Raw genomic sequence first — 27,923 nt, forward strand, 5'->3', positions numbered from 1 at the left:
AGTGTTTAACAAGGCTAATGTGTTTGATTCAGACCTTGGTTGGCCGTCACATATTAGTGTGTGAGAGCAGGGGCGGATCTAGCCATTTCGGGGCCTCAGACGAAAAATAAATATGGGCCCCTCAAAAGTCATTATCTAGACATACATTTCTGTGCTTGGGCGCTATTTTAGTGTTACTGTATGTCTCGTATATATCTCTGATTACTTTACATAAGTGACAAATTAAGATCAAGCCTATTTTCTGTGTTTACCACGACTGGTGTGACAGTTGGGGCCCCTACGGAGGACAGATTTGGTCGGGGCCCTAGGCAATTGCCTAGGTTTGCCTAATGGAAAGTCCACCTCTGTGTGAGAGAGGGCGATAGAGGGCAGGATTTCTGCTGCGGTCTGGTCCTCAGAGTGTGGTTAGAGGATAGCTAGTTCATTAGATATAGGCCTACTTCAAGTGGTCCATGGATTTCTACAAATGTCCGCATTTTCAAGACAAGATAGCAGGCTATATTTGTTACCTCATCATATAGGTCTAAACATATCTAAACTTCTTTTCTTTTCACTACAATAAGACAGGCATATAAATATGATATAAAATGAATAATCTTACAGTAAGCAATCTCTATCTACAATGTGCAGTACCTTTGCAGCACCGTCCTAAAGCATGTAATCTGAGCAAGCCTATCAGTTCAGTTGACAGATGGTCTGTGATAAAGAAAATGGGATGAAGTGATATTTGACCTGAAAAGAAACACTGGCCTGAAGCAAGCAGGACTTGTGTTGGAGGATTCAGATTGAAAGACATCTGTTGCCTTTGAAATAAACTGTTAAAGTGTCAGGTTTGGTTTATAATCTACAAGTGCCTGCAATGAACTACAAGTGGAACAATAAAAGAACAGGGCCCCCTGTCGTCACTGACAAGGCACAAAGATAGTAGTATTCTCCTCTTTACTCTGTCCAAACATGTCACGCAAGGGTCTTTGTTGTTTGCTCTTTCCATCAAACTAAAAGGTGGCCCAGACAGGACTATGACTTCATAACCGGGCTGCCTCATCACTGTGGAATTTTGACAACACTTGAGAGGATTCCTTGTCACGTTTATGGGGGTATGCCAGGGAACCCATGTCTCGAGGGCCATTTGCGGCCCTTGAGGCCGTTTTATCCGGCCCCCGATATGATTTTAATGTTATGCAGCTTCACTCACATGAAATATGACATATTTTGTAAAGGAATCTTAGAAAATACATTTGCAATGCAATTAAGTTATATTCACGGGGCCTTAAGAAGGGGAGGACTGTTTTATAGGTGGCTGCCTTCTATATTGCCCTAAAGTGCAGGGGGAAATCCTGGTTTGTGTTCATAGTACGGCCTTCGGAGGACTTTTACGGCCTGGGATGAATTTGAAGTGACCCTTGGAATGAATAAGGTTCCCCACCCCTGGGGTATCAAGGTTTGTGCCCATTGTGCAACTGAAAATATTTTCACTCACGTCTTTACTTCAGTGCGGGGGCCCAGCATGTCATCCAAAGGAAACCACACCCTCATCTTCCAACTTAAACATTGTTCTGTTACAAAAACATTCAACCCAAACGTTTATAATGTAACAATAAATTTAAGTTTTAGTCATGCATTGTACATCAGTCTGGCTTACACTGTATTTCATTGCTCATTCTTTCAGTCCCTCTGAAGATATGCATGGACTTGCTTCTTCAGTCGTCAGAGTCCAGGGTCTACGTATGTTTAAATAAAGAGAATAGGAGACACTGTAGTACTGCATTAGCAACTGAATTCAATTCATAGTCCATAGTCCATAGCATGGCTTGCAAACAGCTGTTAGATACTATGTGTTAGTAGCTGCCAATGAACCCAATAATACTTACATGTATTTTAATTCTCATTTTCCACATATAATGTATTTCATGTCCCATGGAACAGGGACATGAGAGAGCTTAAATCACTAAGAGCAATTATTAAAAATGAGTTAGGGCAATAACTAAATTACCTGCAATTCTAAAACGTGTGCATGAAGGAATGGATCAATGAGAAGGAACTAAAGGGTTATAAAAAGGAAGTTGAAGTTTCAATGAAAAGCATGTATGATGTAATTATGAATATAAATTATGAATAGTGGCACTCGCTATGATGGGAAGCTTTTTTTTTTTTGTCTTTTTTTTAACTTTATTTATGACAGGACAGTGAAGGTGGTGACAGGAATCAAGCAAGTGGGGAGAGAGAGACGGAGAAGGGCCGGCAAAGGACGCGGGCCTGGAATCGAACCCGGGTCAGCCGCATGGTCGGGGCCGGGATGTTACTCTCATGGCTGTCATGCACTGGGGCCCTAAGGCAAATAGACATGATACAGCCCTCTTGAATTAATTTTGCTGGCATTTACCACGGAGTGACTGCTTGGGGCCCCTATACAGACGGACGTTTAGGTGGGGCCCTAGGCAATTGACTCGTTCGCCTATTAGTAAAACCAGCTCTGGTAATGGCAAGTCACTGTGACCTTCAAAGGCAATGGAACTTGATATGAAATGGCAAGTGTGGCTTGCCAGAAAGCCCCGCGTATGTCTCCATATCCTTGATTACATAAATCTGTGGTGTGCAATGATTGGGCCAGCCGCACTTTCTCAGCACTGGCTGGATCCATCATGCCATGGTTGTGTGTGGTGCATGAAGTGCCCTTTAAGCGTATAGTGTTGAAACCTTTAGGTTCTTGTGACGTGGAGACATTTTAACATGGAACCTGATGGCCACACAGGAAACATGGTGAAACCGTTAAGCCAGTGTAGATGAAGTTCGGCTGTTCGAAACGTCTTTAAGAGCCCATGTTATGTGGCGTAGAGATAGAGATAAAGATAAAAGAAATAATGATTGACTTTGTTGAATAATCTGATATCAAAAGGATTGAAATATAAAACGTGATATTAGAGAGGACAGTGAAGAACATTAAATGAGTGGGATATAGTATATAGGAAATGACCCATGCCAGGATTGTACCTGGACGCCCATGGGCAGCTTGCCCATTGCGGGTACAATGCTAACACAGTGCAAAGGATTCATAGTATATAGCTCTAGGTACTCCCATTCAAGACTGTTCTCCGTTGTTGTACCCAAGTGGTGGAACGGTCTCCCAGAGGCAGCAAGACTAAGCACATCTCTTGCAGCCTTCAAGAAACAAGTAAAGACCTTCCTCTTTCGAGAGGAGCTAAACTAATGCTTGAGCTGGCCTAGCCCCAGGGCAGACCCTTGACATGATGTTTAGTTTAGTTTAGTCTAGTTTAGTTTAGTTTGAGTGTGTGTGTGTATGTCTTTGTGTGTGTGTTGTGTGTGTACTCTATTTAAAAAAAAAAAACCTAAAACCTAACCCCTCTTTGCAACTGCACTTGTTGTTCTGTATCTCCTGTGCACTTTGTATTTGCTTCGATTGTAATGTTGGCTTGATTATGTCCTCTTTTTTAAAGTCGCTTTGGTTATAAAGCATCTGCCAAATGCAGTATGTAATGTAATGTAATGTAATGTATATAGACTATGCAATTTGATGACTATGAGGCTTACTTACATAGCACATAGGCTTCTATAAAAGTGTCCCACTTCTTCTTTTCACATATGAGATTTGTACATAAGTTTTTATATATTTTTTATTTCATTTCATTTTATCTATGGGATGGCAGAACATGTATGAATTCATCTGATGATGATTGATGATAGTGATAGTCACAATAGGAGCCTTGGTGAAACTTTCTAAACATGGTCTTCAGCATCACATGTTTTTTTGGGAGTATTTGTTTATGTGAAACACTATGTTGTTGTCATAATTCCCACATTGTTATCACAAGGCTCTCCCATGGTCATCTTGGTTTTACTTTCAGTGTCAAGTCACTGTGACGAGACCATATGTCCATATGTCTCAAATGTTTTCTGTAACTGACCGTCTTGTGACTATATTCAAACTTCCCCCTCGCGGCACATCTGTTAAAAAAAAGAAAAAAGAAAGGAAGAAAGAAAGAAAACCTACCCATTTCGAGTTCTGCTTTTTCACCTTTCAGAAAAAAACCCTGACCATCCTAAGGATGCTCCCATTTGCATTTTGGATCAGAAACGTGTAAAGATCATCGATTGTGTTCCATTCCAAATGGTCATTCATTTCACTGATGGAATATTGTCATTATTGCTTGACCTTTTGACATCGAGTTATAGTGATCTTGGTGCTGGCTGGGAGAACAGGAAATATTATCACATCACTGACTCATAAAGAGTGAGGCACACAGCTTGGTTCTTTTATCACAGAGGGCACTGACTGCCACATCAAGGGCCAACATGACAGGTAAGCCTCAAGTTCATTTATCTGCCCGTCCAGCACTTTGGTCAGCTATCTTGATGTATTTTGAAGTGCTCTATAAATAAACATTTACTTGACTTAAACTTTGACCTGCTGAAACAGATTTACAGAGGTTATAGCTTATAGAGAAGAGAATATGTAGTAGAGGTATAGTTACTAACCGTATAAATTATTTAGAGAATTATTTCATTATTATACCATAAGTTAATGCATTTGAATATTGTTGTTATACACCATGTTGTTATAAGAGTGGTCATTATTTATCACTGCCAAAACTAAATACCATTTTGAAAATAGGTCTGTATTGACAGACACAAGGCACTTTGGTGTGGCAGCCGTCTTGTAAAACAAAAGTTTGAAGATGCTGATGGCATAGAAGTCAGATGATGCTTATGTCAAGTCAAGACAAGAGTCAAGTCAAGAGTACTTTATTGTCAAAAATCTATCTAACAGCAAGTTTGAAATTGCGTTTGACCGGTCTCCAATGTGCAGTTTGACTAAAAACATTTAAATAAGACATTGACAATAATATATCTGTCTCTGTCTCTGTCTCTGTCTCTGTCTCTCTCTCTCTCTCTCTCTCTCTCTCTCTCTCTCTCACTCTCTCTCTCTCTCTCTCTCTCTCTCTCTCTCTCTCTCTCTCTCTCTCTCTCTCTCTCTCTCTCTCTCACACACTCACACACACATTGTTCTGTCCTCTCATGTCCTTAATTTACCATGGTCTGCCTTTCTTGTTAATAAATACGAATGTTTGAAAGTAGGGTTTAAAGGGACACTGTGTGATATTTGTAGTTGTTTATTTACAGAATTCATGCTGCCACTAATTTTACCTTTTTCATGAATACTTACCACCACCATCAAATTCTAAGTATTCATATGACTGGAAAAATTGCACTTTTCATACATGAAAAGGGGGATCTGCTCCATGGTCCGCCATTTTGAATTTCCAAAAATAGCCATTTTTAGCTGCAAATATGACTGTACTTGGACCACACTAGAAAATATGTGTTTACTACTTAGTAAACCTTCATGTAAAAATCAAATTTGGCAATAGGCAGCCCAGTTTCAATGAGCAGCATAGTTGCAGTACCTTTTTTGACCATTTCCTGCACAGTGTCCCTTTAATGATAGAAGTGACGATAGAAGTGATATTTTGAGAATGACGATAGAAGTGATACTTTATTTTAGTGTTACATCTATTGCCACAAATACATACATTACAGTAATGCCTGTATAACTAACTTGTAAGTCATCTACTATAGGGCATATACTATATACCGTGTTAGGCATCTACTATAGGGCATATACTATATACCGTGTTAGGTATCTACTATAGGGCATATACTATATACCGTGTTAGGTATCTACTATAGGGCATATACTATATACCGTGTTAGGTATCTACTATAGGGCATATACTATATACCGTGTTAGGTATCTACTATAGGGCATATACTATATACCGTGTTAGGCATCTACTATAGGGCATATACTATATAACATGTGTTAGGCATCTACTATAGGGCATATACTATATAACATGTGTTAGGCATCTACTATAGGGCATATACTATATAACATGTTAGGTATCTACTATAGGGCATATACTATATACCGTGTTAGGCATCTACTATAGGGCATATACTATATACCGTGTTAGGTATCTACTATAGGGCATATACTATATACCGTGTTAGGTATCTACTATAGGGCATATACTATATACCGTGTTAGGTATCTACTATAGGGCATATACTATATACCGTGTTAGGTATCTACTATAGGGCATATACTATATAACATGTGTTAGGCATCTACTATAGGGCATATACTATATACCGTGTTAGGTATCTACTATAGGGCATATACTATATAACATGTGTTAGGCATCTACTATAGGGCATATACTATATACCGTGTTAGGTATCTACTATAGGGCATATACTATATACCGTGTTAGGTATCTACTATAGGGCATATACTATATAACATGTTAGGTATCTACTATAGGGCATATACTATATACCGTGTTAGGTATCTACTATAGGGCATATACTATATACCGTGTTAGGCATCTACTATAGGGCATATACTATATACCGTGTTAGGTATCTACTATAGGGCATATACTATATAACATGTTAGGTATGTATTCGCAAATGTCTTATTCATGCACAATTAGGGATTTATTACCAATACAGCCTTAGTAAGGACCAGTAAGCCTAGATTTCAATTTATTAGAAAGTAGCAAGTGCTAGAATACAATGTGTATACATACGCTACCAACACACTGTGTGAACACACCCTGAACAGTGTGAAAACAGATGTGGAATAAGCAAAAATTACAGGCCAACCTCATTGCTCTGGGTCAGTGGCAAGGTGCTGTGGCAAACAGCTACTAACAACTAGAAGAAGTGGACAACTAAACAACTAAATTGCATGAGTGAGGGGGGGGGAGGAGCTAAGGACGTAGGCTCAGAGGCAGGTAGGCTGTAGATTAGTAGACCCATCATGCACTGAACTTCTTGAACTATTACTATTACTCTTCATTATATTCTGCATTTATTGTAGGGATTTTACAATTAAAACTAAGTGGTACATGAAAAAAATGACATCTCACCACCCCACCGTCATTGAGAAGCGTACGTAGCATCTTCGGTAACACTTTATTTTAGGGATACATCTATTAGCACTAATACATACAATGTTCCTGTATAAGTAATTTGTAAAGCATGTACAAAGCAAAATCAAACATTTGTCGGGCATGTAATCGCAAATGTCTTGTTCATGCACAATAAGGGATTTATTACCAATTTAACCTTAGTAAGGACCTAGTAGGCCTTAATGTTTGCCTAGTACAAGCCTTACAAGTTACTTATGCAGGCATTAACATTGTATGTATTAGTGCTAATAGATGTATCCCTAAAATAAAGTGTTACCGCATCTTCTGGTAATTGCCATGAGTTGGAAAAGTTTAATATTGTTAGACCATTGAATAGGACACTACATCTCAATACCGTAAGTGTTGCATTTCACAGAACTATGTGTCCCAGTTAGGGCTGGGCAATATCACGAAATATATCGTTATCGTGATATAAAAGTGTATATCGTGACCTTTCTCCTATATCGTTTATATCGTGAATTTTTTAATTTTATACAATTGAATATCATTTAATTACATTTCATGTTGTCACAATACACATTATAAGTTAATGTAACTGTAAAAATAGGAATAAAAATATCCATTTTAAAAAAAGGTTGTTTTGTGACATGAAAAAATAAAGAGCAAATAAAGAGAATAACTGAAAACGTATGTAATTGTGCTATATCGTGATATATCGTTATATGTATTGTCGATGTAAAGTAATCCATATCGTGATATTGTTTTTTTCCATATCGCCCAGCCCTAGTCCCAGTAGATGTGTGTGAAGTGCTGTATTATAATGTGTATTGTAAAAGGTTCAGGGTGCAGCCTTGGATCACCCAAAATGTGTGTCCTGCTCCCAATCTAGCCCATTCACCATCAATGTCAAGCAAACCCTTTATTGGCTTCCAATTTTACTCTTGCATGAACATCAGAGGGTGCTATCGTCTTCATGAATGACTTCATATACATTTGCATGTGTCAGTAAATTATTCATTGAGCTTTAAATTGTGATGTGTTTCGTATGTTGCACACACACATGTAAGTAGGCTACATGTAAATTGCAATGTATTTTAAACGTTCCATGTGTAACCTTCCGTCATCAAAGGTTGCATTGCCTGTGCATCAGTTTCAAGCATTGCTATTGGCTTCGCATTTGACATTTGTGTGTCTCTACACAGCAGGGCTGTACTGGCCATCTGGCATAGCGGGCATTTTCCGGTGGGCCCTGCACCTTCGTGGGCTCCTATTTTCAGAAATGTAAGAAAAAAAAACTGAAAATAGTAGCCCACAAGGGTGCGGAGCCCACCGGTCAGTCGGTTCTGCGCCGCTAATTATGAGGGGCCCCTTTAAAGGGGTATGCCACTATTTTGGGGCTTAATACAGTTAAAATGTTGGCCAAGGTTTATAAAGGTGGCAAAGTGTCTTATTTTTCATGTTAGCCGTTGTCTTGCTTGAAGACAATTTAAAAGAGGGAACATGTCGCTAAGCTAGTGAAAGTCAATGGATCCGTGTAGCATGTGGATCCGTTGACTTTCACTAGCTTAGCGACATACTCCCTCTTTTAACTTGTCTTAAAGCAAGACTTAACACTTTACCACCTTAACAAACCCCAGCCAACGATTTTAACTGTATTAAGCCCCAAAATAGTGGCATACCCCTTTAAGCCTAAAGTGCCCAGGCCCTATTTCTCCCCCTGTCCAGCCCTGGTACACGGTGAGGGCTGTCCAACCTCCAAACTCATTCCCCATCTTGAGCTATATTACCTAATCAGAGCCAGACATGGTTACAAATTTCTCGTTTTTCTCTCACCATGGCACGCTAAAACTCAACAGCCATCGGTTAACCACAGCAGCAGCCTGCTGCAACTACTCCCCAGACACACTGGCATGCTTCGAAGCTTTCAGGAAAAGGAAATGTTACACATTGAACCCCTTAAAACCATGTACTTCCTCAGCCCTGCCATGCCCAAACGGTAGGGCACTTGTCTACCATGCAGCTGACTCGGGTTTGATTCCCGGCCCGGGTCCTTTGCCGACCCTTCCCCGTCTCTCTCTCCCCACTCGCTTACTGTCACCATCTTCACTGTCCTATCATAAATAAAGTAAAAAAGACCCCAAAAAAGGAAATGTTACGCATTGAACCCCTTAGAACCATCTACTTCCTCCTCTCCTTTATTTCTGTTACACCTTCACTCTGTCGTTCATTAGCCTGACAGGCCAGACAATTCATTTTGCATTACTTAGTAATTCACGAATGCTCTGATTGTGCTTCTATGGGGCGGGTTGTCAGTTGCCTACCAGATGGCCGGTGTTATCACCCAATAAGTGAGCGCGCTTGGGTGCATACATGTAGGCCTACATGCTTCGGCCCTACCGCGGCGCATGTGGTAGGGCACTCGTTTGCTATGCACTCGACCCGGGTTCAACTCCCGGACTGGGTCCTTTGCAGACTCTGGTTACGTGGCGCTATTCCAACATGTCGCTATTCCGACGTTAATGTCTATTGTCGGAATACCGACACGTTTTCCACCGTCCGTCGCTATGGGCAGTCATGGGTGAGCGGTTAGGGCGTCAGACTTGCATCCCAGAGGTTGCTGGTTCGACTCCCGACCCGCCAGGTTGGTGGGGGAGTAATCAACCAGTGCTCTCCCCCATCCTCCTCCATGACTGAGGTACCCTGAGCATGGTACCGTCCCACCGCACTGCTCCCCATGGGGCGCCACTGAGGGCTGCCCCCTTGCACGGGTGAGGCATAAATGCAATTTCGTTGTGTGCAGTGTGCTGTGCCGTTCACTTGTGTGCTGTGTAGTGCTGTGTCACAATGACAATGGGAGTTGGAGTTTCCCAAATGGGCTTTCACTTCGGCTTTCACTTTATTCCTACATGCCGCTATTCCGACATCCCTAACCCTAACCCTAACCCTAACCCTAACCCCTAAAAAGTGTCGGAATAGCGGCATGTCGGAATAGCGCTATGTCGGAATAGCGATTGCCCCCCGCAGACCCTTCCCCGCTTCTCTCTTCCCACTCACTTCCTGTCACTACCTTCACTATCCTGTCATATAAAGGCAACAAAAAGCCCCAAAAAAGATTTAATAATATGCGTACGTCATGAACATCAACTGTCTGCGCTTGGTCAGAGCTTATTTCAAACTAGTGCTGAGCTCACTCCTCATACCCAAGTGCTCGAGGGCTCCAAACCAAAAATGAACTACCAAGTAATTAATATGATCTGGTTAAACCAGGTTAGTCATTCATGGCTTGCACTTCTTTCCTTGCGTTCCAGACCCCAACACGTCCTTCTTCATCGGCGTCGACGACTTCTATGACATCTACAGCGACATCTACACCGAGCTCAACTACACCGAGCAGGGTCACAACAACAACAGCTTCGTGGTGGACGAGAGCACGCTGCAGTGCGACCAGGCCACCTTCTCCCACGCCGTCAACGTGGCCGCGTGCGTCTTCTACGCGGTGGTGTTCGCGCTGGCCGTGCCGGGGAACGTGGTGGTGGGCCTGGTGATCGGCTCCAAGAGGAGGCTCCTGTCCACCTCCGACGTCTACCTCTTCCACCTGATGGTGGCCGACATCGTCCTTGCGCTCTGCCTGCCCTTCCACGCCGTCTCCATGCTGCGCGGCTGGCTGTTCGGCAACGTCATATGCAAGCTGGTGAGCGTGATGAAGGAGGTCAGCTTCTACACCAGCATCCTCTTCCTGGTCTGCATCAGCATCGACCGCTACCAGGTGATCGTGCGCGCCATGGAGGTGCGGCAGGGCAAGTGGCGGCTGGGCAGCTGCGTGGTGTGCCTGATCGTCTGGGTGCTGGGCGTGGGGCTCTCCCTCCCGGCGCTCCACTTCGAAGCCTACGTGCCGCCGAACTCCAGCGAGATGGTGTGCGCCGAGCACTACGAGACGGAGAGCTCGGACAAGTGGCGGGTGGCCACGCGCGCGCTGCGCCACCTGCTGGGCTTCCTGCTGCCGCTGGCCGTCATGCTGTGCTGCTACGGCGTGACGGTGGCCCGCCTGCTGCGCACCCAGGGTTTCCGGCGGCAACGGGCCATGCGCGTCATCGTGGCGGTGGTGGCCGGGTTCCTGCTCTGCTGGGTCCCCTACCACGTGGCCATGATCGCCGACACGCTGCTGCGGGCCAAGGCGGTGTCGTACAGCTGCCGCACGCGCACCGCCGTGACCGTGGCCCTGTTCGCCACCCAGAGCCTGGGCCTGCTGCACTGCTGCGTCAACCCCGTGCTCTACGCCTTTGTGGGCCAGAAGTTCCGCAGCAACCTGGTGAGGCTGCTGTACAAGAAGGGAGTACTGGACAGGGGATCCCTCAGCCGGGTCAGCAGGTCGACGTCTCAGACCTCAGAGCACCCCTCCACCGTGCTGTGATAGACATAGGCCGACCACACTGCACTGCACCTGACTGTGAGAGGGAGAGAGGATTTTGTTTTCATTTTGAATTTGTTTGTTTGTTTTCATTTATTACTATGTTGGCACTGAGGGAGGGGAAGAGAGATTAGAGGATTTATCAACCCTGCTGTGATAGTATGCATAATCTAACTATAAAGGGGATGAAGGTTTTGGGTTTTTATAACATTTGAATGAATTATTTTTTTACATTTGATAATTTTTTTTCACATTATTTTTTATGATTGCTTTGGAATTGTCAGAGGGAGAAAGAGAGATATTGCTTTATGTTTTTTATATTCTACATTATTTTTTACTTTTTAAAAACGTTTTGAACTAGTGTTTTTGTCAATGGCGTAAGATTAAGCTGAAAAGGTCCCTGAAATATGAAGGAACACTGTCCCCTAGTGTTGAGCATGAACCCTTGTATGCCTTGCATCTGTGAGAAAGTCATTCAATATTATTTTTCACACACTTTTTATGCACCAGTTAAACATTCCATGGTTTTTATTTTAGTTATATTGTATTATTATTGTATCATTGTCAAATATTCAGAACTTTTGAAAAGTGATCAGTAGAATGCTACAAGCTTACTCCAATGCACTGTGACCATGTGTTGTTCTTTCCAATGCAAGGTTGACATCTGGTGGTGAAAAGGGTTTATTGACTTGAAAGTGAAGTGAAAGCCAAACTGGGGAACGCCATCTCCCACACAGCACTCAATAACATCCAAGTGAACACTGCACACAATATAATTGCATTTATGCCTCAACCGTTCAAGGCGGGACGGTACCATGCTCAGGGTACCTCAGTCATGGAGGAGGATGGGGGAGAGCGCTGGTTAATTATTCCCCTCAGCAACCTGGCGAGTCGAGAGTCGAACCAGCAACCTGACGCCCTAACTGCTTACCCGTGACTGCCCTAGGGAAGGAGGGACGGCCACATGAACATAAAGGCTTTAGTTAACATGTTTACTCAAAAATGCGAATGATTTGAAAAATATTTGTTCACTTTCACATGATGTTAGAGTTTGAAATTGTGCGTTTCAACATTATTCTGGAACAATATTCCTGAAAGCAGACAATTCAATTTCGCAAAGTATGTTTTACTTCGGCTTTTTTTCGCACACCTCAGCTGGCAGGTGCGTCGGAGATGGCACCATGGGTCACTCAGCAATAGTTCAAAGAAACTCCCGCACACTGACCATTTCGCTGTTCTTTCTTTAATAAACAACGTTTCGGTGCTAGACCTTCATAAGGTCTAGCACCGAAACGTCGTTTATTAAAGAAAGAACAGCAAAATGGTCAGTGTGCGGGAGTTTCTTTGAACTATTACAAAGTATGTTTTACCCACAGAATAATGCACCATTTCATTGAGGACCAAACAATCATATATGAAAAAAAACTTTTACTCACATGCACACAATTCAGTGCCATACACACACACACACACACACACACACACACACACACACACACACACACACACACACACACACACACACACACACACACACACACACACACACACACACACACACACACACACACAGGGATGAACTGGTAATGTGGCATACAGGGTATTTTCCTGGTGGGCCGAAAGTCCCCAGGGGCCGATGCTGTTGTTTTTTTTCCATTCGTTTGTATGTTTGTTCGATTTTTTACCATAGAGACTGGACCTACATTTTGCATGGGCCAACCCACTGGCCTATCTTTAAATTAGACAATGGACTGAGCGAATCATAGTATTGCAGAAAAACAGGGGGGCTGGTCTATTGACCAAAATGCCCAGGCTGTTTTCTGGTACCTGTCCAGTCCTACACACACACACACACACACACACACACACACACACACACACACACACACACACACACACACACACACACACACACACACACACACACACACACACACACACACACACACACACACACACACACTTTCAGTCCCATACACACACAGACACACAGACACAGACACAGACACAGACACAGACACAGACACAGACACACACACACACACACACACACACGCACACACACACACACACACACACACACACACACACACACACACACACACACACACACACACACACACACACACACACACACAGACACACACACAGTCAAACAAGAAAAAAATAGACTCTTCGTAACCACATCGGTGTAGCTATGAGTGTGCTCATTTGAGACGGCAAGATTACATCTTCAGCTACCCGCCACCCCGAAAGATGCTGTCAGGACATTGAGGAAGTTTTGCATCAGAGCATGAATAAGATGCCCAAAAGAAGCAGATAACAAAGCAGACTGCTGCAGGGTGCCTGGGACTGCAGACCTCGCACCTCGGAGACAAGGCAAAAGATCTTCTCGTTTTTCACATCACTCAGCTTTGACGGCTTCATCAGTACTCACTCAACAGGTAGGCCTACTGTCCTCATGCAACATTTGAAACTAGAAAGGCACTCAGAGAGTGCAGATCTCCGCTATGGAAGCTGTTTGATAGAACATTTGACTATGGTGCACCCTATTTTTTTCAAGTCTTTCTGCCTTCTTTTTGTGGAGTTAGAGAATGTCAAAATTCACCCTGTCCCGCAATGGTGAAGAATCTTTATAGAAAATCCTGGATCACCACCAACATTTAATCACTTGTTTTTGTCATTTCCAACAACTCTGCAAAGTTTCATCCAAACCCGGTCATGACTTTTTGAGTAATCCTGCTGACAGACAAACAAACAAACAGATAGACAAACAAACAGACAAACCAACGCGACTGAAAACAAAACCTCCTTGGCGGAGGTAACAAACAGTTAGCTGACATGTAAAAACTTTTTTTTTCAGTTTATTTTGTTTAAAGGCTTCAATAAGGACTAAATAAATTGTCTGATCTAATGCTGTTCATGCAGATTTTGCAATGCATCACTGGTTTATGTATTATCGCTTTATTGAATTGCATGTGAAAAACATATACTAAAGAATGCAATACAAAATTACATGTTTGGTCATTTTGCATGTACAAGTATTTGTATTCATTTTTAGGTTAGGTGCCGGCTTAGTAGAGACGGTGTAGCCTCTTAGTGTAGATGGGGTCGGCGGTGGGCCTATTCACTATTTGCAGAAAATACTCAACTACATCATAACAACATTGCTATGACTAGCGACGGTTTAAGACACATAGCCATTACAATTTTGGTAAGGTTATAATATAGGCTCTGCACTAAGGGGTTTTAAAGGTGTTCTAAAAGGAGCTTTGGGTTTCGGTCATTGGATAGCTGACACTCGCAGAGATAAATGATGTTTTTTTTTATCACGTTTAATATTTAGGATGGCCACCGATGCCACCGTGATGCCGACGTTCGACTACAACTTGCTGCCGGACTTCCCGCCGTGCGAGCGGCCCACCCTGAACGGCCACGCCCAGATGGTGGTGTACTTCCTGGTCTTCCTGCTGGGCATGCTGGGTAACAGCGTGGTGGTCTTCGTGGTGTGCAGCATGGTGAGCCGCCGCACCTCCACCGACGTCTACCTCATGCATCTGGCCGTGGCCGACTTCCTCTTCTCGCTGACGCTGCCCTTCTGGGCCGTGGCCCACGGCAACCAGTGGGTGTTCGGCACCTTCCTCTGCAAGCTGCTGTCGGGCGTGCAGGACACGGCCTTCTACGGCTGCGTCTTCCTGCTGGCCTGCATCAGCGTGGACCGCTACCTGGCCATCGTCAAGGCCACGCAGGTGGCGTCGCGTCGGCGCCACCTGGTGAAAGTGGTGTGCATGGCGGTATGGCTGCTGGCGCTGGCGCTGGCCGTGCCCGTGGTAGTGCAGCGCGAGGCTTTCGTACCCGTCGGCCACAGCGCCATGGTGTGCGTGGACAACCTGACGGCGGAGAAGATGGACGAGTGGCGCACGGGCATGCGGGTGACGCGCCACGTGCTGGGCTTCTTCCTGCCGCTGCTGGTGATGCTGGCGTGCTACGGCTGCACCATGGTGACGCTGTGCAAGGCCAACGGGCGCAACGGCAGCCAGAAGCACAAGGCCATGCGCGTCATCCTGTCCGTGGTGCTGGCCTTCGTGCTCTGCTGGCTGCCCATCAACCTCACCCACCTGGTGGACACGCTCATGAGGCACCACGTGCTCGGGGAGGACTGCGAGAGGCAGGACCAGGTCAGAGATTCTTTAAAGTGATACTGTCCCATTTTTGGAAATAAGCTCATATTAAACCTCCCTGGCCTTGAGTTAAATCATTGAGTTTTACCTTTCTCCTGTACTTCCTGCCATTCTCTGAGTACGGCAGTGCAAAGTTTACCTCCAGGCTAGCAGTTAACATTGAGTCCTATGAGACCAGTTGGTGGCTAGCTGGTCTCATAGGACTCAATGTTAACTGCTAGCTTGGAAGTAAAATTTGCACTGCCATACTCAGATAACGGTTGAAAGTACAGGAGAAAGGTACAACCCAATCATTAACTCAAGGAGAGGTGTAAAAGAGAAGAGAAATTAATGGCGAGGCGGCGGCTTTGAACTTTGGCGACGCTCGCAGGGCGGAAACAAAGTTGCCTCCGCCAAGCCATTCATTTCTATAACGGTCGACCTCGAAGGCCGTTATCCCACTTATTTAAGGGATAACGGCCGACGAGGTGACTGGTTATACGAAATTAATGGCGACTCTTGACTTGCCAAACAAATGCGATTGAACTAATAGAACTCTCTCTCTCTCTCTTCTCTCTTTGACCAGTTGGATCTGGCGCTGCAGGTGACCCAGGTCATCGCCTTCCTGCACTGCGCCATCAACCCCATCCTCTACGCCTTCATCGGCAAGAAGTTCCGCAACCAGTTCCTGCACTCGCTCTACCAGAAGGGCCTCATCGGCAAGGACTCCCTGGCGCTGTTCCGGAAGGGCTCCGCTCAGAGCTCCATCAGCTCCCGGGTGACGTCCATCACACTTTAGTCGGCCTAAAGGCAGAGGGTGACAAACTCGGGACAAGAAAGCTCCCGCACACTGTTCACATTTGCAGTGTTTTCCTTGCAACATTTCAGTCTATTGACCTTCTTCAAGCAATTCAAGTTGTATTGCTTGAAGAAAGTCAATAGACCGATACTTTGCAAGTGAAACAGTGAGTGCGTATACATGCAGTTCAGTATCCCGAATATGATCGGGATATTAAGTATCCCGAATTTGTGTTTGAGCATATAAACACGTCAGTATCCCGAATAAGCCCTTATTCGGGATACTGAGAAATCGGGATATGCTAGGTGGAATATTCCGACAGAAGCCGGGATACTGCCATATGTAAACACCTTATCCCGGATACAGGGGCTTCCCATAGAACGTTGTCGCTGGTATCCAAGCTACACGCATTTGCAGAGAATTCTACAACAGCCAAGAATGTTGACTGGGATATTACGTTCTGTGCTCATATAAACACCTTATCCCAAATATTATCATAACCGGGATATGCCTCATATTCGGGATACTGAACTGCATGTATACGCACTCACTGCAAATGTGAACAGCGTGCGGGAGCTTTCTTGTCTTGACGTTGGTGACCCAGGGGTTCCACTCTTACGCTACGCACCTGGCAAAAGCAGGTGTGCAAGAATACTAAAAAAGGGGGTGTCAAACTCAAATTGACTGCGGACCAAAATGAAAATGTGCAACGACGTCACGGGCCAAACCCAATATTTGTAAAAAATAAATAAATAATAATTGTGCATACACATATGTAAATTTCACAGAACATATTCCCATTATATATTTCAAATGTGCCTACACATATTCTATTGCATAATGTGAGCTGTTTCACTGGCCTAACATTTGAAATGATAAATTATAATATGATTCTGCGGGCCAGATAGGGCCCCGGGCCTGAGTTTGACATCCCTGGCCTAAGGTCTGCAGAATAACAGTCCACAGTCATATTTCACAGTGTTATTTCAACTCTTAGAGAGTGAGGGAGAGATGATCTGAGGCCCTCTGAAGTACAGTTATGAGTACAAGCCGATATATTTCGGTCATGTACAACCTCCTTCAGGACTTTGAAGGTCATGTGAAATCATGTAAATATATTACTATAATTGTTACCCAGCCAGCAACAAACTGTTGAACATCACAACAAGTTAGTGTGATTCAGACCAAAGAGGACTACGGTGTGCTGCTGTGTAGTTGTTTTGCCGCACCATGTAAAAAGTGTCGTATTTTTGACCTTTTGAATGTGTTCAAAAGAAATAAAGAGAAATCAGCTCTGAAATGTTCTCTTACCCATAGAAAACACCTGAATGTAGCCCATTTACAGACAAAATGCTAGCTTTTAGATGAACCAATACTGTTTTCTGAAGCATTGAGTAGCTTGTTCAAGACCTCAACTTGCACATTCTGAAGAAAAAAGAAACACAAATAAAAGAAAAAAAAATCTGAATGGCTATTTTCTCAGTCTTGCTCTCAATGACATGTGACTCTGGGTTTCAAATCTAGTCACAAATGTATAATACATGTCAAATGATGATTCGTGGTTTTTTTTTTCTTTTTTGTTTGGCACTTGACGCTTTTTACATTTTTACTCTGTGCAGCCTCTCTGTATGCATTTGTTGATTGTTTCTTGTTTCCTGTGAGGCAACTGAAAGCTTGTCTGTAAGTTTGTGATGATTTTTTTTCAATTGTGGGGAGTTTTAATTGAGGTATTTTGTAAATAGTATGATTTTTTACTGTTCTATAAAATAAAGGCAAGTAAAAAATAAGTGCAACAGTTGTATGGATTTTTCATTATAATGGCCATTAGACCATTTGAACGAAACATCCAGTAAATCTCTCTACTAAGATTTGTGAGAAACTGGCCTGCGGTTGTTTTCTGTTTCACAGAGGAAGTCTGACAACCATCTACAGTGTAGATTCTACACACAGAAGTACAGGTGTCAACTGATACACCATTGCAGTCATTTTTCCCCCCGCTACAAAGCAAAAGTAAAACTCTAATAGCACTTTTTAACAGTCCTAATATAATGTTTTTTCTTCAAGAGTGCATCAATCCTTCAGTATTTATGAGCATAGAAACAGGCAAGTAGTTTCTTTATGCCACAAAGTGTGGAATCCAGTGAGAAATGAGAGCATGTTAAAAGTGAATCCACACTTTATGCCAGTGCTAATGTTTCTTCATGAGAACAGAACAATGCAAGCAGATGTTACACAACATATATCTCTTTATCTTCAGTGCCCTGTCTTACACTGGGTGCAAATCATCTCTCCCTACTTGCATCCTTTCCTCTGCCCCCTGCCTTATGTCAACCTGTCAGCTTTATACTACTGTAGATACACATTTCACATTTAAACAAAAAACGTGATATATTTGAAATAATAATAAAAAAGAAAAAATAACGATAAGCCCTGTGGCAATCAAAGTTGGTTTGACAAGGATTATGCGTTTTAAGCTTCTATACCATGGCCGTAGTGTGGCTCTAACGGTAGGGCACTCATCTGCTACGCGGCTGACCTCGGTTTGATTCCAGTCAGGGTCTTTTGCCAACCATTCCCCGTGTCTCTCTCCCCACTTGCTTCTTGTCATAGTCTTCACTGTCCTATCTCGAAATAAAGGCAACCCCCCCCCCCCAAAAAAAAAACATATATAAAAAGACATATCATAAGTGTTTTGTGAATGTGAAACAAATATCCAATATCAAACTGGTTTCACCCGTCAAGTCTTGAGGCCACAGCAAGACAAAGGAAAGAAGGCAGGTTTGGGGAGATGATGTGCTGCTAGTAGGCTATATCAGACACACAACACAGTGAGATCAAGCTTCCTCACAGTGGTGAAAGGTCTCATCAGGCAACTCATCAGGCAAGTTCCTCTCTGGCTGCTGCATGGGTTAAGTCTTAGGCAACGCCAGTTCTCACAACTGAAGACCGACGATAACCATTCTTAAGCGCACACACTTCAAAATGTTTCTTTTTTTTTTTTTTCTTTTTAGATTTTTTTGGGTCTTTTTCGACTTTATTTGATAGGACAGTGTGAGAGGTGGACAGGAAGCGAAATGGGAGAGGGACGGGGTGTGGTCTGCAAAAGGACCCGGGCCAGGAATCAAACCCCGGTCAGCTGCATGGCAAGCGAGTGCCCTACCGGTTGGCCACGGCAGGGCCCACTTCAACACGTTTCAAGAAAAATATATCTACATTGCGGCGTTAAAAAGTTATCCCGGTGGTTCTATGTCTCTGACAATGGCATTGGTCATCCATTGATAAGTGCAAATTGGATAAGCGCCATGCTGCTTGGCAGGGCCGCTGACAGCTTTGGCTGGGCCCAGGACAAAGACTTCTGAAAGGGCCCCAAACCCAATCAATACAGTGTAATGAGGATCCATTTCTGGGGCCCTCTCTCCCTGGGCCCAGCACAAGTGAACCCTTTGTCCCCCCTGTCGGCTTCCCTGCTGCTCAGTATACATTCACGTAGTTCAAGGACACATGCAGTCAGATTTGAGGTTATGTTACGACTTCGGGACTTCAAGAAAATGCTAGTGGTGGTGTTGCAAGCAATGTGTATTGTGCAGTCTACAGCCATGACAGTTATGGAGTTGGTGTTGGGATCAGATGGTTACAGGTTTGAATCCCGTATCTGGTGAAAGAATGTGGGTGAGCTCCTCCAGCTCCTCATCCATGTCTGAAGCACCTGGAGCAAGGTGTGACGGAGGTGTTCCTGCACAGTTCGTCCCCCTCGGGGCGCGAGCCTACCACATCGTCAACTACATCGGTTCGGTAATGGGAGTCACAGTACGAGCACACTGAGCTAAACGGCCGGTCCGATAACCCAACGTTACCGCACTGTATTGAGCCTTCGGGAGGGAGATTTACTAACGTTTCACGCCGAACTCTGCTAGTTGGCCTCCGTTACAAAGGCACCTAACCCTACAGGGCCAGTGGTCTCCAAATGGCGGCCCACCAGCCAGATCTGGCCTGGGCTTGGCAAATATTTGGACCATGCACCATGAGGTTGGAACAAATTAAAACATATATGTGTGCTGCTATCTGTGGCCATACAGTTAGGGGATTTGTTTGGCCATCAGCTTAATTTGCGCTACATAATTTGGCCCTTGGGGAAAAATAATTGGAGACCACTGGTGTAATCGATACTCTATGACTTCCGGAATGCTTGAGTTGCTCTGAATAAAAGTGTATGCTAAATAATGCAGTGCAAAGTAATGCACACATTGATATCTTCACTCCTAAAAAAACATGGTAACACTTTATAATAATGTCTGATAATAAAGACTTAATAGATAATTAACTAATGATGAACAAAACATTAACAAATGTTTTTATTATCAACTAAGTTTTATTAATGCTTTATAAAATATCGCTAAATAATATGTTCAAGATTTTCCAAACCTTTTAACAGAGTATTTTTATTCATTTACAAACAATTAAATGTTTGAAATGTTTGATAAATATAAAATATGAACATAATATTTCATAACAAATGTTAATATTTTGTTCATCATTTATTCATTGATTACTTAGTGTTACTAATGCTTTATAAGCAGACATCATTATAAAGTGTTACCAAAAACATTTATCTCCATCTCTTCCTCACCTCAGAGTACGTACACAGCTCTTATGATAATGGTTACGCCATTGCGCTGCCATCCCCATTAGGAAGTGGACCAAAGATCACTGACGTGACATGACAGTCAGACAATTCCGAAAACCAGAAAACCTTGTAGTCACTTCATAACAGTGACGTCAACAAGCATTTTTGTACATTTCAACAGTACAACTGTAAATGTTAATAACACCCTTCTTGGATTGTAAGCAATTGTCTTGCTTCATTTATAATCAATCGGCGGATTGAAATGACATTCCATGGTACGTGCTTATCTCAAATGAAAAGATGCACCATTACACACCACTAACTTGCACATCTTTTTTTCTCCCTCATACAGCATGCTCAGTTTCTATGTGCTCTGCATGCCAAACAAACGGAAATACTGTTGCCCACTTGTTGACGGAGAGTTGATTTCACAACTGTGGCCCATGACTTGCATTATTGTGACTCGCTCTCTGTTGTCCTAGTTCCTTTTGTCTGTCCCACTTACATCTTTACATAAGCATTTTCACGGCCCTGTCGTTGTTCTGACAGTGGGGCACTGGGCTGCTACACCAGTGACCCGGGTTCGAGTCCGGCTCGGGTCCTTTGCTAACTTTTCCCCATCTCTCTCTCTCCCCACTCATTTCCTGTCACTCTCTCACTGTCCTTTCATGAATCGGGTCAGAAAAGCACAATATATATACTGCACATAGGCGTGCACAGATAAGGACGAGGTGGTGCTTAAGTACCTCCACCTTTGCCCTACTGGACAAAACATGTGATAACACCTGCCAGGTTCTCTGTTTATAAGATATTGTACAACCCTTACCTATCCCAAATGTCAATTACAGGCCAGAAATCCCTTGTCTTATTCATTTATATTTATAACCTACTATACATCCTGTGAGTTTTCTGCCTGTGTAACGGAGGCTAACTAGCTGACGTGGAACGTTGGTAAACCTCCCTCCGATATGGTCATACAGTCTCGTGCCGTTGGGCCGAGAGACTAGTTTCTTGGCCCAGCGGTATCGAACTGTGTCTCCCATTACCGGACCGTTGTAGTTGACGAGGATGCAGGTTCGATCCCCGAGGGGGGTGAACAGGTGCAAGATGACCTCCGTCACACCTGCAGCTTTGTTTGGTGCCAATGTCATGAAGCAATGACTAACTGCATAATGTTGTTCATGGAAATAGTATTTTAACATACAGTAGACCTGTATAAGGGTTGAACTATTTGTCTTAGGCCGTCACATCACCTATCTACATACCGATTTTTTTATGTGTTGTCATGAAAAAGTTAAGAATGCTGAATATGAGCCTTTAAGAGGCTGACTGCAGGAACACTGGAGATGTCACGCAGTTGTCTCGGCCGGCTCTTCCTGTAGCACAGAGCAGGTTTTGTGCCCCGGTTGGCCGGACCTGGGGAAAGGCCCGTGCTGGCCTGCTGGGTACCCGGCGTGTATCCAAAAGGCATTTCCTCCCAGCGCCCCCAGTGCCGTCTCAGCTTACAGACAGAGGGGGTCACGGAGGTCTGAGCAGCCCTGGGTTTGGCCTCCAGGCATGGGCTTGGAGGACAGGGCTGATGGGCACTACAGCAGGGCTGGACTGGTCATCTGGCAAACAGGGCTTTTTCCTGGTCGGCTGACAATCATCAGGGGCAGATGCTGTTGTAAATGTTGTCTTTAGGGGGAATTTAGATGAGACGGCCCATCGGTGCATCCAGTGGACTGAGCCAACCCTGATCGTAGTATGGAGGTTGGGGGTGAGGGCCGAGTCTATGCTAAAAAATGGCCAGCCCGGTATTTGGTCCCAGTCCACCCCTGCACCACAGTGAGGCTGTCAGGTAATGCTCACACACACTACAGAATGAATATACAAACTAGAAACTTTGCCACGCTAATTACACTTAGAGAGTATAGGGCCAACAATAGAGAACTTTTAAACTTGACTGTCCAGTGTTGAATTACGCCAAAAGGTGATGATACATACTGCAATTATTTGAGCAATGTTATAGGCAACGATACCATTGTTTGTACTGCTGTGAACTTCGGTCATCAGCAGACAACTTTCTAAACCATTTCATAAGAAAATTAGGAAATAATCATAATATTGCCTGGCAATATTGCGCAAAATGTTAACCTGTATTTGACTACCTTAACACTTGAATCATTCAAATCTGCTCTCAAACAATATGGTCGTCATGCCACACTCCCCACGTTAAATTCACAAACTTCATTGTCAGGATATATAGGCCTACCATTAGGAAGGAGTTATTCAAATTTATTCACAAACATTGTCATTAGATATATGCCATCCACACATATATTCAAGAGGCCGATACCTTACTGAAACATGCTTTCTTCGTCAAATATGGCACTGTGTTCAAAACGAGATACATTATATTAGACAAACAAAAACAATAAGAGAGCAGTGCCTATCTGGTACTACTGTGCTGTCCACAATTTGGCAGTTGTGCTAAATGCAATGGCATATGACTCAGCGTTGTGGTGAGGGGAAAGAAAGGGGCCTTTCTTCATGTTGTGAAATACCTGTTGCTGTTCTTGTGAAGAGTGGCCATGGGAAGAAATGTTATGCTACATACAAACACAATAACTTGCGGGAGAGAAAAAGAAACATGTCGTATAGTAGGATGTTTTCACAGACGTCTTTTCTCATTTGGTGTAAGCTGCCGACATTGAGATGTGGAAAATGTTTGTGTAACTGGAAAAAAAGCCCATGCATAAGGAAATTATGAAAAAGTGGGCTCAGTTACAATGAGCTTTTACCACTTGGATAATTTGCTGCTATGTGCCACTCCGCCCAGGTAATCATTCATTTGAATGCAGATTTGTTTGACAACAATTGTAGTAAACAGATTCTGCCATCTCTTGTCAGCAGCTAAATAGACATAAAATGGAGCCATCCAGTAAAATTGCTTTGGTAATCCAACACTTTACCACTCGGCTTGTTAGGGGAAGCAACACGAAATCTGCACCAACAAAATACCATTAAATGAGAATTTATTTACACATATACCAAACACACAAACAGCAAATCTGTCTTGGGGGAAGTTTGGGTGCAAGTGAATGATGGATGTTATAACCATACACGCTTCAGGGCTCACGCTTGTGCGCGCAGCAGTGATGATGTAGCCTAACGTCTGGGGACAATATCCTCCCCAGCTGCACACAGGTGCTCATGATCCCCAATCAACACCCCAAGCTCCAGCACTGCCCGTGCACTGGCATGCCTCGGCCTGGAGGGGGCACAGGGGGTCGTCACAATATATAACCAGAAAGATCAAATATCATCCACAGGTACATACAGTAGGGCCTATAATAAGGTTAGCTGTCATGATCTAACATTTGCACATCTTCATAAGTAGGTACGGTACAAGGGAGAGGGCCAGCAGTGAAAAATAAAACACAGGTGGGGTGAACTGTACACACACCTGTAAAAATAGAAGGTACAACATATCTCCCTAAGATTGGTAATTACCAAGAAAAGGCCCTATAAACACTGCTTTGCAACTTTAAAAAAGTGTGTAAACAGCGTTTACGTGACTTTGCCCTGCACAACACGATGCTAGTGAGAGTTAAATGCAAGAAAATATATGAGGGGTTTCAGGCCCTCCCTGTATCACCTTCCCCACCAGCCATTAAGGGATTATCTGCTTTGGAGATGGAGGGAGATGGGTTGGGGTGGGTTGGGGTGCATTGGCGTAGGGAGAGGGCTGGATACAGGGACGGAATGCGACTTCACATGGGCCCCTGGGACAGACATTAAGGCCCCCCTCGATGGCATCACGAGGTTCGGAAAGATTTTCGTGCTTACCCAAGATGTTAACAGAGCCTTTACTGTTGAAGAGTCGGAGGTCTACCCCCCCGAGAAAATGTGATAATATGTTATTTTAACACAATATGACAACATAAATATTGACTAATAATTAACTGTTTTATTTAGCGCAGAGACTTGGGATTCAGGGACCTCCTTGGATCTTGGGCCCTTAGGCCTGGGCCCAGTAGGCCCGTGCAGTAATCTCTCCTTTGGCTGGATAAACTGCACCGCAGCTTTTGGAGAGACGTTATCTGAGGGAGCTGCCAGGCTCACGCAGGGAGAGGCGCTGTCAGTAGCCTCTTTAGCTCACTCTGCTGATTTACCATCTTTCTGTGCCTAGACGAGGCTGTACAATGATAAACGAGGCTGTGTTACCGGTTCAGTTCAAATGATACAGAGAGACCACTTCGAATTTTTGTCTCTGAACCTGTATACAGTAGAGGGAAAATGTTTGGTCAGATCACAACAGTAGCAAAGTTAAAGCCAAGGCAATTCATAAAATAACAATAAATGAATGTGTGTCTGCACTTTATGCATGAATAACACAGCACACGCATGAAATAGGTCAAAATACAGATCTCAGTTTAAAGCACGCATCATCATCATAACACTGCTTCTTCAACTGCTGGAATGTTGAGACAATCAACACAGAGCCGCCCATCCCCTGAAAAGCCTTTCAAAGCCAACTTCCTGAAAACATGTCACGTATTGAAATGAAAGGATTTCCAAAACTATGCGCTTCTCATCCCTCTCCATCCACCTCGGCATCTGTGAAAACACTAAGATGGCCTGCAGTGGGCCCAGGGGCTACACCAGACCAGACCAGACCAAGCAGCTGCATCCAGGGGCGCAGCAGCCGCATTTTGGGCCCTATGTATAATGAGCTCCAATGGACCCCCCCCCCCCCCCATGGAGTCAAATATCTTGATAAATCAGTCAGAGTATGGGCCTCCTACATACTTGTATATTGGGGCCCTGGTGACTCAGTCGCAACTCACCCCCTGAACGACACCCCTGGTAGCATCAACAACCAGCAACCACCTGGTTCTCCAACAACAGGCTCATAAATGAAGTGTGCATTGCATAGCCTACAGTTAAATATGTGGGTGTGCAGAGGACAATATGATTGAATTCCCTATGGCTTAACCCTAGATTCAAAGAAAAGGGGGGCGCACCTTACATACATTTTTTCTTCTTTATTTTTGTGCACAGACGCGTTTCGGCGTGGGCACACTGAGGAAGGCACACGCCGAAACGCGTCTGTGTACAAAAATAAAGAAGAAAAAAATTGATGTAAGGTGCGCCCCCCTTTTCTTTGATTCTAAGTATTCATTTGGGACAGCACCCTCAAACCACCCTTATCAAGAAACCTGAGTGAAGCCTGCTACCTACTTGATTTAACCCTAGATTCCAGCATAGAGCCTCTGTGGCATAAGGCTGCAGTTCCATGGATGAAAAAGACTGCTGCTCTTTGTGCCGAGTTAAAAGGAAAGGACAGGTGAGATGACACGTTCAGTCAAGGGCACTTACAGTAGATCTGTCATAGAGATTCAAAGATTCAGAGATTCAAAGATTCTAAAAGCTTTATTGTCTAATATGTTGCCATAATAGAAAATTGCCTTTTGATTGATTGTGTTGAGTGTGTGTGTGTGTGTGTGTGTGTGTGTGTGTGTGTGTGTGTGTGTGTGTGTGTGTGTGTGTGTGTGTGTGTGTGTGTGTGTGTGTGTGTGTGTGTGTGTGTGTGTGTGTGTGGGCGTGTGTGCGTGCGTGTGTGTGTGTGTGTGTGTGTGTGTGTGTGTGTGTGTGTGTGTGCGTGCGTGCGTGCGTGCGTGCGTGTCCAGTCTCGTCTAGTAGAGGTGGCAGATGATACATTCAGCTCTGTGTTTTGTGTTAGAGACACAGTGATGTCATAGATGTAGAAATCCTGAAACACGGGCATGAGATGCCCAAGAGACGGCATTATCAGAGATTCTTTAAGTATATAGAGATATGCCAGTGTAATAGGTCGCTATGGGCACCTAACATGACCAGGTTACGGTCTGCCTAAAGGGGCGTGTCATAATGCTCCTAGAATGAATAGAACAGTCCTTAGGTCTGCCTAAAGGGGGATTTCCCAACCCTCCCCCTTGCAATAATAGAACCCGGAAACAATGGGCCAATGGAACCTCTCTCTCTCTACTCTCTCTGGCATTATTGAAACATTCCAAAAATGTGTTTGACGCTGTCAAGGGCCAGAGACACAAGAATCACAGCCATCCGGTCTTGATACTCAGAGGAAAGACAGTGGCGAAAAGACGACACGGACAGTATCTTATTGTGGCACGATCACTGCATGATGGACATGCTGTGTAGCCTCTTACTGCTGATGAGGTCGCCGGCGGGCCTATTCACTATTTGCTGAAAATACTCAACTACATCATAACAACAGTGCTATGACAGTCCCAAGAGCTTCAAGTCACAGATTAAGACATAGCCATTACAATTTTGGTGACAGTAAGGTTATAACATAGGCTCTGCGCAAAAGGGGTTAAAAACAAAAGCGCACCGGAACTTTCATGAGAGAAGTGAGTCTAGAGTAGAGATACTTTACTGCAGGGGTTCCCAACCTTTTTGAACTTGGGGCCCACTTGACATTTTCAGAAATGTTTGGGGCCCACCTCTGACCCAATACACAATAAAACTGAAATATAGTTAATAGCAATACACTCACAAATATTATTTTCATTTTTAGAAAATGATTTGAAGGCCCACTTGGAATATCCCCAGGGCCCACCAGTTGAAAATCACTGCTTTACTGTATCTGATACTGTGCTAAAGATTAGAAAAGATAAGCGTTCGTCACCTGTAGGTCACTGCAGAAAGGACTCTATGGAAATCGCTGTGTGCAGGTCGCACTAGGTTACTTTGTCCGGAGACTATAAAAACGTACAACTATTAGTGAGTGTGTGTTTAGCTAGTACGGTTATCATCTACAAGCCATTTTGGCTGGTGATGAAAACAGTTCATTTGGAACTCCGATGCCAGGCAGCAGCACGAGAAGTGTAAGAAGTGATACTCAGATTTAGTGGTAGCACCTGCATGTTATTTTGGCTGCTGTTTATAACCATAGTAGGGCTGTCCTAAACGATTATTTTTCTCTCGA

The 27,923-nt window shown here is 43.9% G+C and overlaps 2 protein-coding genes across 2 annotated transcripts; both read left to right on the forward strand.

The window, feature by feature from the left end:
- The first annotated feature begins 4,311 nt into the window (after positions 1–4,311).
- Positions 4,312–12,591, forward strand: LOC134460476 (C-X-C chemokine receptor type 1). Its single transcript, XM_063212865.1, has 2 exons — positions 4,312–4,318; positions 10,265–12,591. The coding sequence occupies exons 1-2, from the start codon at positions 4,312–4,314 to the stop codon at positions 11,365–11,367; spliced, it is 1,110 nt and encodes a 369-aa protein (XP_063068935.1). The 3' UTR covers positions 11,368–12,591.
- An 897-nt stretch (positions 12,592–13,488) lies between these two features.
- cxcr2 (chemokine (C-X-C motif) receptor 2) lies at positions 13,489–16,351 on the forward strand. Its single transcript, XM_063214509.1, has 3 exons — positions 13,489–13,808; positions 14,711–15,542; positions 16,111–16,351. Exons 2-3 carry the CDS (start codon positions 14,712–14,714, stop codon positions 16,321–16,323), a joined length of 1,044 nt encoding a protein of 347 aa, XP_063070579.1. The 5' UTR covers positions 13,489–13,808; position 14,711; the 3' UTR covers positions 16,324–16,351.
- Positions 16,352–27,923: the final 11,572 nt, after the last annotated feature.

This window comes from Engraulis encrasicolus, chromosome 13, assembly GCF_034702125.1.
Source record: "Engraulis encrasicolus isolate BLACKSEA-1 chromosome 13, IST_EnEncr_1.0, whole genome shotgun sequence".
In the NCBI taxonomy this organism is placed as follows: domain Eukaryota; kingdom Metazoa; phylum Chordata; class Actinopteri; order Clupeiformes; family Engraulidae; genus Engraulis; species Engraulis encrasicolus.

Excerpts from the sequence above, each read along its gene's own strand:
- cxcr2 (XM_063214509.1), top strand. The coding sequence starts at position 14,712 with ATGGCCACCGATGCCACCGTGATGCCGACGTTCGACTACAACTTGCTG. Across the intron at positions 15,543-16,110 it reads ACTGCGAGAGGCAGGACCAG|TTGGATCTGGCGCTGCAGGT; the intron begins GTCAGAGATTCT and ends CTCTTTGACCAG.